This window comes from Stegastes partitus, unplaced genomic scaffold (genome assembly GCF_000690725.1).
Source record: "Stegastes partitus isolate 25-593 unplaced genomic scaffold, Stegastes_partitus-1.0.2 Scaffold1069, whole genome shotgun sequence".
NCBI classification, from domain to species: domain Eukaryota; kingdom Metazoa; phylum Chordata; class Actinopteri; family Pomacentridae; genus Stegastes; species Stegastes partitus.
In genome coordinates this window covers 236,103-245,007 of record NW_007578800.1, presented here as the reverse complement: position 1 = coordinate 245,007, position 8,905 = coordinate 236,103, and the positions used below count along the sequence as shown (strand labels likewise).

Genomic DNA, 8,905 nt, shown 5'->3' with positions numbered 1-8,905 from the left:
CCATCCATCCATCCATTATCTATACACCGCTTAATCCTCACTAGGGTCGCAGGGGGGCTGGAGCCTATCTCAGCCGACTAAGGGCGAAGGCAGGGGACACACTGGACAGGTACCATATATGGCAACTTTATTAAACTTGATTTGCAACATTTTTTTTAAAGTCACAAAAGTAAAAAATATCTTGACATATCTTTCAATAACAGCCTAGGGTTGAAATTTTCATTTTCCAAGTATTTCAAGGAGTACCCTATGAAGGGTTCAAGGCTCTCTGGGGTGCATTTGCGTCTATCTGCCTCCGGACACTAGGGGTCGCTGTGCTCTCACCGCTTCCGTGTTCGGGTCCACTCGGCTCCTCCGTTCATCGTCAGCGCCGAGCTGCCGGTTGCCTAGTGACGAAAAACTCTCGGCTGCTGCTGATTTCCTGCGTTTTCAAAATCTCATCGCTGGCACTGAGCTAGCGCCAAGTTTTAACAAATAGATTTCATATATTTATCTCGTCTTTACTGCTGGATTATGGGACGAAATAACTCCGTTACTCTTGCCGAGAGGTTCTTGTGACGTTTTTAACGTGCCAGGCCGCGTTATGAAGCGTTTTGACGAATGATGAATAATTATACTTTCATCAGGGTCGTTGGCAAAGGGAGCTATGGGGAGGTGAACTTAGTGAAACACAAAACTGACCGAAAACAGGTGAGAAGCGAAAAGCGTGTGAATGTTTTATTACAGCCTACAGCTGTTAAAACACACAACCGTGCTAGCCTTATATTAAATGTTTTGGAAGAGACCCTAAATCCTGCTAAGTACAGCTAGCGTAAAGTTAGCTAAAACCTCACCGACTTGTTTACGCTGTTGTAGCCTGCATTGTGCTGAGATTTTTCGGGTTGATTAAGCAGTGTTATATTCACATATGGTGAGTGAGATTATTTGGTAACATTATTTTTTATGTTAGTGCAATTTTTGTTGTTACGTACAGAACAGGAACAGTTAGTTTGACAGGTGATAGACGTCATTATGTGTCGACAGTAGCTAATCCCTGAGTAGTCCTTGTGGAGGTTGAGAAAGCATTACGATTCATTTAGTCAAATAGTTGTACTAACTGTTCACCCTCAGGACCTTTGGGGTCTTTTGGACCCCAGGCTATTTGATTTAGGTGACTGGTGTTGTTTTTTTTTTATTTTTAAAGATTTTTTTATTTTATTTTTTTTAACATAAAAGAGGGACATGTGTCATGCATTTGGAACCAAAAATACTTCAACTTATCAGAAAATGTATTTACCATAGTATAGAAGTCTATAATGAATACACACAAATATTTTGCACATATTTTTTTCATTGGGTCCAATGGATCCAAAAGACTTTCTAGGTATGACAACATGAAAGTCCTGAATAGGGTTAATCACAGTAGATTCACAATTTACTGACTATCATATCCAGATATTCCCATCCTCCACTTTTGTGTGTACATAAATTCATCTACAAAACCAAAAGTAATTGCTCCTTTAACAGCTTTTCATGGCATTGTTCGTACTCCTCCGTCTTGTGAAATGCATTGATAAAACTTATGAATCCCTGCTCCACAACATTCAGCTTGTATTAATGTTTGCTAAAAAAAAAGATAATGGTAGACAAATACTCAGTGGTTCAGCCTAACATTAGCAAGTGTGTGTTGTTCTTTGTCTTTTTCCAGTATGTTATAAAGAAGTTGAATTTAACCACCTCTTCCAAGCGGGAGCGTCGCTCTGCAGAGCAGGAGGCGCAGCTCCTCTCCCAGCTGCGACACCCCAACATTGTGACTTACAGGGAGTCTTGGGAAGGAGATGACTATCAGCTGTATATTGTGATGGGTTTCTGTGAAGGAGGTGACCTCTACCACAGGCTCAAACAACAAAAAGGGGAACTGTTACCCGAGAGGCAGGTCGTGGAGTGGTTTGTCCAGATAGCCATGGCACTCCAGGTACAGTATGTTGTAGAGTAAAATTCCACTTCAGGTCAAACAGACTTTTTTTCTTTTCATAAGATGAGACACGGGAAGTCACTGGATGGATTTTTTGCTTTTCAGTACCTACATGAGAGAAACATTCTTCACCGGGACCTTAAAACACAGAATATCTTCCTGACGAAAACCAACATCATCAAAGTTGGGGATCTTGGCATTGCACGAGTGTTGGAGAACCAGAATGATATGGCCAGCACACTCATAGGGACGCCTTACTACATGAGTCCAGAGCTCTTCTCTAATAAACCCTATAACCACAAGGTATGTTGATTGACTGCTCTTTATGTTTTTAGGGAACATTATTCACTAATCGTCCTTGAAATTATCCAAGCAGGATAAAGGATTATTCTACCACACACATTCCCTTTGATTTATCAATTTGCACAGTCCATTATATAACTAAAACAGACGGCATACGTATCAAAAAGTTAATAAGAACATAGTAAACTGCACCATAATGCAATGATTTAATCGCACGCAATGAAGTTTAGATCATTCTTAATCCAAAGATTCTTAACTAGTGAAGTCTGATACTTACTGTGTGTAGTTTGTTTGTAGGTGTTCGCTTGTAACTGCTTTATAATTCAGTACATTCTGTGTCTAGTCCGATGTATGGGCCCTGGGTTGCTGTGTGTATGAGATGTCCACACTGAAACATGCCTTCAATGCCAAGGACATGAACTCACTGGTGTATCGCATTGTAGAGGGAAAGGTGGGTTTCATATGTTTGTTTTGTGAGGTATCCAATCAATTTTCTATACAGTAAACTGCACTTATTCAGGTCATATCTAAGTATTTATTGACTGCTGCTACATGTCTGAGTCATTGGTGACTTCAGCCATCTTTGTTGTGTTACTAAACTTACTGCTTGTCTTGTTACGATAGTGTGCTATTTTTGGAATCCTGATCATCCAGAAATATTTAGAAAAAGTAGTCTGACAGTGGTTTATAACATTGTCCTTTGTTTTTTTTTCATCAGCTGCCACAGATGCCCAGTAGGTATGATCCCCAGCTCGGAGATTTGATCAAGAGCATGCTGTGTAAGAGACCCGAAGAGAGACCTGATGTCAAGTTTATCCTCCGACAGCCCTACATAAAACGACAAATTGCCATGTTCCTTGAGGCCACCAAAGAGTAGGTGTCACTGAGAGCAAACTACCTTGGTCTTGATTTTAAATTTCTTGGGAATTTTTATACAAAACTACAAAATCAATACTTTGCTGTCATTTTCTTTCTCTGTATATTTCAACAGGAACAAGTTTTTTACAATCAGATGTTAATTTCTACCCCTCCTTATCCTGCTTCTTGCCACTGTAAGCTGCTTGCATTTAGTACAGTGATCAGTCTTTTTAGATGCTTGTGCTTGTTTTGGTCCTTACTACTCCAGAAAAACTGCTAAATCAAGAAAGAAAGCTGTGGGTGGTAGTGGCGATTGTAAGACCAACAGTGCATCACCTGTGGTATCGTGTAAGCCAAAACCTGAGAAGCAGCCTCCAAGTCCCCAGCCTGAACCTCTTGCCAGGGTAAAACGGGTGAGTTACTGACAAATACCGATACTGGATAATGTATATCCTAGGATATATAATTTTTTATCTTTTGCTAGACGAATAGTAGCATTCAGGTCATTTTGCGCTATACTCATCAAAAGCTTTTTGCTATTTTATTTTGCCAAGTCATTTGTGCTTGTTGTTGAAAACAAAAAACACTCTTGTAACACTCCTTAGTGAAAAGTATTGCTTCCACTTGGATATGGTTGTCGTTGAGGCACCACACTGGCCAAACTTTAACAATATTACTTGTCATTAGTATTACAGTGACATTTGTCTGCACTGCCTTGCAAATACAGAACCATAAGGACAACTGCCATTAACATTTGTAAGCTTGATGAATCGGAATAAGTTTAGTTAAGTTGCTTTTCCAGAAAAAGTGCTGATACCAGGTCACAGTACAGTACAGTATTGGTTAGAAAACAGAAAACGCTTCCTACTGATTTATTTTTTCACTCCACACTGCGAACACTGCAAGCAGTACAAATGTATAAATATGTTGTTGTTTTATATTTAGCAGCAGTATTTTTTAAAATCCATAATACAGATGGCATTGCACCCAGGTTTTTCAAACTGCCATAATCAATTCTGAATACATGAGATTATTTTATATTCCATAGTTATACATAGATTTATTCTGGTCATAACATGTTAAAATCAACCAAATGTTTGTTTGTTTTGTTTTCATCCACAGAAAGAAGACAAATCACAACAGCAAAAAGGCCGTAATGGTTCCACAGACTGCACTCCACTCAACACACCTCCACCCCCGAAACCTTCTTCACCGGATGCTCTCACAGCATCCCTGGCAACTGTCAGCAACATTAACATTGATATCCAATTGCAGCAGGATGATGACCCGGTGAAGAAACAGGTGCACAGGCCCCAGTCTGTTGTGTCTCATCACCAGGTAGCTAATGAACCTGCAACTCACTGTGTGTACAAAGACAGCAGAGGGAGAGGGAAACCAGATCCTTCCCCCCCTCCTTCCCCTGTTAAGCCCCCTCTGAAGTCTGTATCAGGTGTTTGCAGTAGGGGAGGAGATGAAAAGACAGCATCCAATGGACTGCTAGACATTCATCCACAGGGCCCATCAAACCCTGGGGAAACATTTTGTGTCTTTGGGGAGAAACAGGTGTCAGATGTGGATGAGAAGGATGACACCATGGAGTTGCTTAAAGATGCTGATGCACAGAATCCAACTCTACAAAAAATTGAAGAGACTATGGAAGAGAATATGGACAATAAAAATGACACGGTGACCCTTTTCAAGCAAGCTCCAGCAAAACACCTGCATACCTCAGACGTCCAGGTAAGTGCCAACAGGAACAGAACAGGACTGCTGTTGTTTTCTCACAAAGTGATCCTTTTATAAGTCTCACATGTTAATTTGTATCTTTGTAGGACAACCTGGAATCAACTGAAAAGCTGTTAGAGCCATTCCCTTCAACACCAGTGAGCATTTACATTCTCATATACATTTTGTAGACCTTTGTCTTACATTGCCAAACAAGAGATTTTTGCCACAATGGAGAAAATGTACCTGTGTCTGTTTAGGAGCCTGTTCAGAGGGAACCTCCCATGCTAACCAGTAAGGCAGATCGGGCTGCTGCACACCAAACTCCCCTGCACTTCTCATCAGAACCTTTTGTATCACAGCAACACAGAGAGAAGCACACAAGACGGACAAACTGGGACAATGACAAGGTAAACATTGAGATACAGGAGCTAACATTAGGTTGCCATATTATGTGATATTTCAATTATTAGCACTATTATGAGAATGTAACAACATAAGAAAATAGATTATATAATGTACTTTCACTGACTCTACAGTTTGTTTTTTTTTAAAACTGAATCGTATTCCATTTATAAATAGAAATAAAAACTGTGCTAAGATAGGTTAAGATAATGTTTTAACCACTTTCTGCTTCAGTACTGGCACTTACATAGCACTCAGCTAGGCCAATTAAAATAATACTTACATCTTGTTTTATCCTATGTTAGTCCAAGCTGGCTGCTCCAAGACCTTTACCTCTACCTCCTGTTGAGAGTTCAGCTGCAGAGGGGAAGAAGAGGAGCAGGAGGAGCACAGACAGCAGGAAAGCTGCCGTCACTGCAACCTCCACATCAGTCGGTTCCAGCAAGGATGGATTCTTACCACTATCGCATGTGAGAGCTTTCTCCATGACACTTGACATGTTATTGTACAGTGATGTAAATTTCTGAGTAGCTGCTCTGCCCACAGTTTGTCAATGACAGAAAATGTGGGTTAATTTTATTTTCAGGATCGTCCTCTGTCTGCCAGAGAGAGAAGACGACTGAGGCAGTCCCAAGACAGTGCCAGCCAACCAGGTATTCTTTGTTCTATCTGAAAACTAAATGTTTTAGTTGGATGTATAAAGAAACGTCAAATAGAAGTTGTAGTAGGCTGGAATAGAGGCTACAATGAAGAAGAAAATGCAAAAATCAAAACAGTAGTCCTAGAAAATGCACTTTACTACACATGCAGATATGCATTTAATCCCACTAGGAAACAGACATGCACATGCTTATTTTTACTTAAATGTCCTCATAAAAAGGGAGAGTTGATGCTGGATTTTTGTGTTATAATACTTTTCTTGTTTCCTCAGGTGTTAGTGCTGTACGAAGGGCATCTTATGATGTCGCTGCCACCAAGGCTGAGCAGGACAATACCCTAGTTACTCGATCTGTTTCCGACTCGATCACAGAGTGCAACAGTAAGGTACAGTAACTCCACTGACTCTGACATGCAGTTTTATTTAATTCAGTCGTGAAACAGAAGCTGCACTCTGTGAATGTCTTGTGGCAGGAAAAAAGGCTTGCACGCCTTGTCTTTACAGTTCATCCATAAACTACACTGTATTCAACAATGAACCTGGTGCTAGCCTTGTAAGCCCGATGACAACTATTTAATGCAGATTTTGTCTGTGTTGTGAAGCTAATCTGACAGTGTTAAAGTGAATTATAACATGTTTGTAACAACGGTTTTGTATTACAGCAGGATAAGTTGCTGGAGCAAAGATCTGATGAAGATGAGTGCAGCTCATCTACAAGTTCCACAGAGCGTTCAGAGGGAGACTGCAGGGAAAGGTGAAACCATGTACAACGATTAGACTATGTAACTGGACCTAAAATTGTTATCCATTATCTATCTATGAAAGTCTTTACATCAGGGCACTGTTTTCACACTGCCTGTATGAATATACTGTGTAACCATGATTTATTGTTTATCTGCAGAAAGACTGAGTTGAACGACATACATGATTTGGTCCACATGATGACTCAGACTTTAAGAATGGATGTTGGCGACGCTGTAAATGAGGTGGATAAGAGCAGATTTGGTTCCACCGCACTGCCAGAATTTAAACTGAACAGAAAGTACAGAGACACTCTGGTGCTTCATGGAAAGGCTCGAGAGGAAGCAGAGAACTTGTCACTTGGTGAAATACCAATAGGTTAGATGCTTTCATCAGTCTCTATTTTTATCAGCCAGTTTAAAGCTTCCTTTTGTTTAACAAGCGTTTCCTTCCAGAAGGTTCCACATCTGGTCCGGCCAAGATAAGAAGAGCTATAGAACATCTGAGAACAGATGTGGTAAAGGGCCTGGGAGTCAAGCTGTTGGACAGAGTGCTGGAAATCATGGAGGAGGAGGATGATGTTAAAAGAGAAGTGAGTGAAATACATCAGACAATCACATCAAACCAATATAGACGTTATTGGGGAGATGTTTAAAATATTCTGACTTTTTTTTCTTAATCAATTTGATTTGCTTGATTTTAAATGAGTCAACAGGAATGCTGCATTCTCACTATTCATATTGGAGTCATTGCCACGGTATTTATAACAAATCAGTCATTTGACACTAATGAACACACAGGTTGGAAGTACGCTGCTAACAAACTGCTGTTTATGCAAACTGCTCTTCTTCATTCTACCGTATCTACACTGCTTGTCTGATACTGACCCAGATTTTTAACTTCATACATGAATTAAACATTTTCTTTGTAACAGTTTAGATTCACGTTAACATTGAGTGTTTGTTAATTGGAATAAGTCTAACAAATACTAAGTATTACAATTAAGAATTACTAGACTGATCTCTCAGTACAGACTGGTTTTGTAAATACAATGTTACTAGTGAATTCCTCCAATACTTGCCGATGCACAATAAAATTTATTTGTCTGCAAAGTGCAAAACCTACATGCCCAGTCCAGTACCCATACTACCATAAGATATATGACAGGACAAGATTTAGTACATCCCAATACATAGTATGTCAAGTGCAATATGGCAAAAATACCAGGAGGTTCCACTCCATCAGATCACCTATGACATGATGCATTGCACAATATTATTATACAAGCAGTAAGTGCCAAGGGTATGCAAACTGCGTGAAACACTATGTACTTCTTAAGGGCAGCTGTAGTATAAATATAAAGTAAAAAGACAAAGTCGCCTGTCCTTTGTTTCTAAAATGATCCTATTCTGTTTTTTTTTTTTTTTTTTAGCTGTGCCTTCGTGACCAGATGGGCGATGAGAAGTACCAAACTTATGCTGTGATGGTGAGGCAGCTGAAGTTCTTTGAGGACATTGCCTTCAAAGTGTAGAGAACACTGGACATTAGGGAGCATACACGTTTTCCACGGTACTATTTGTGAAAACTTGCTTTGTTCATAAGAGGCATCCATCTTGACAGGAGCAGCAAAACAGGACACTTTTGTCTTTGTGTGAAAAAGGAAAAACTGCTCAGAGATGTGTTTGTTTCCTGTAAAAAGACCACCATGGTTGTGTGGCACTTTCCTCCTGCCTGCATGCAAGTTCTTATTTTTGACTGCAGCTTTTGTCTTGGAATCGTCACTGTCTACACTTGTACAGTCTATTGTATGTAAATGTGTAAAGTTTTTTTTAAACTTCACTTCAGTATAAGCAGACTGTGAAATTAATCCTACCATTTTGAGAATGCCTATGCAAAGAACTTAATCATGTTATAGCAATCTGTGTCTTTCTACTTGTGTAGTAGAACATTCTTATTTATAATGCAAGCAGGAATTTCAATAATTGTTTCACTTATGTTGTATCTTTAAAGATCTCCCTTCTGCTGCTCTACTGTATTTTCTTATACACAAAGTAATGTAAACTAGATTGTAGATATTAACATTTGAATTATTTCTAATAAATCCAAAATGTACTTTTTGTTCACACCTATTTTCTACAATGCTTAAAACCACAATAAAATATTTCACTGATGGTCTCAAAGCGGTAAATGACTAAACAGGAAATCATCCTGCAGAGAACAACTACAAAAAAAAACAAAACAAAAAAGAATTGTAAATAGAA

General features: G+C 39.3%; 1 protein-coding gene across 2 annotated transcripts; it reads left to right on the top strand.

Annotated features, from left to right (window-relative positions):
- The first annotated feature begins 447 nt into the window (after window positions 1-447).
- nek4 (NIMA-related kinase 4) lies at window positions 448-8,824 on the top strand. Of its 2 annotated transcripts, none has more exons than XM_008295688.1 (16): window positions 448-690; window positions 1,688-1,954; window positions 2,060-2,257; window positions 2,601-2,708; window positions 2,976-3,130; window positions 3,384-3,528; window positions 4,238-4,855; window positions 4,948-4,998; window positions 5,101-5,250; window positions 5,551-5,715; window positions 5,832-5,898; window positions 6,177-6,289; window positions 6,566-6,657; window positions 6,805-7,022; window positions 7,103-7,236; window positions 8,077-8,824. In XM_008295688.1, the coding sequence occupies exons 1-16, from the start codon at window positions 601-603 to the stop codon at window positions 8,173-8,175; spliced, it is 2,670 nt and encodes an 889-aa protein (XP_008293910.1). In that variant the 5' UTR covers window positions 448-600; the 3' UTR covers window positions 8,176-8,824. The 2 variants fall into 2 exon arrangements, with proteins under 2 accessions (XP_008293910.1, XP_008293909.1); XM_008295687.1 differs by having other exon boundaries at window positions 7,100-7,236.
- The last annotated feature ends 81 nt before the right edge of the window (window positions 8,825-8,905 follow it).

What these genes read in the sequence shown, in the direction of transcription:
- nek4 (XM_008295687.1), top strand. Translation starts at nt 601, where the DNA reads ATGATGAATAATTATACTTTCATCAGGGTCGTTGGCAAAGGGAGCTAT. An exon ending in TGCATACCTCAGACGTCCAG is followed by an intron (nt 4,856 to 4,947) that starts GTAAGTGCCAAC and finishes GTATCTTTGTAG; the next exon opens with GACAACCTGGAATCAACTGA. An exon ending in CAAACTGGGACAATGACAAG is followed by an intron (nt 5,251 to 5,550) that starts GTAAACATTGAG and finishes ATCCTATGTTAG; the next exon opens with TCCAAGCTGGCTGCTCCAAG.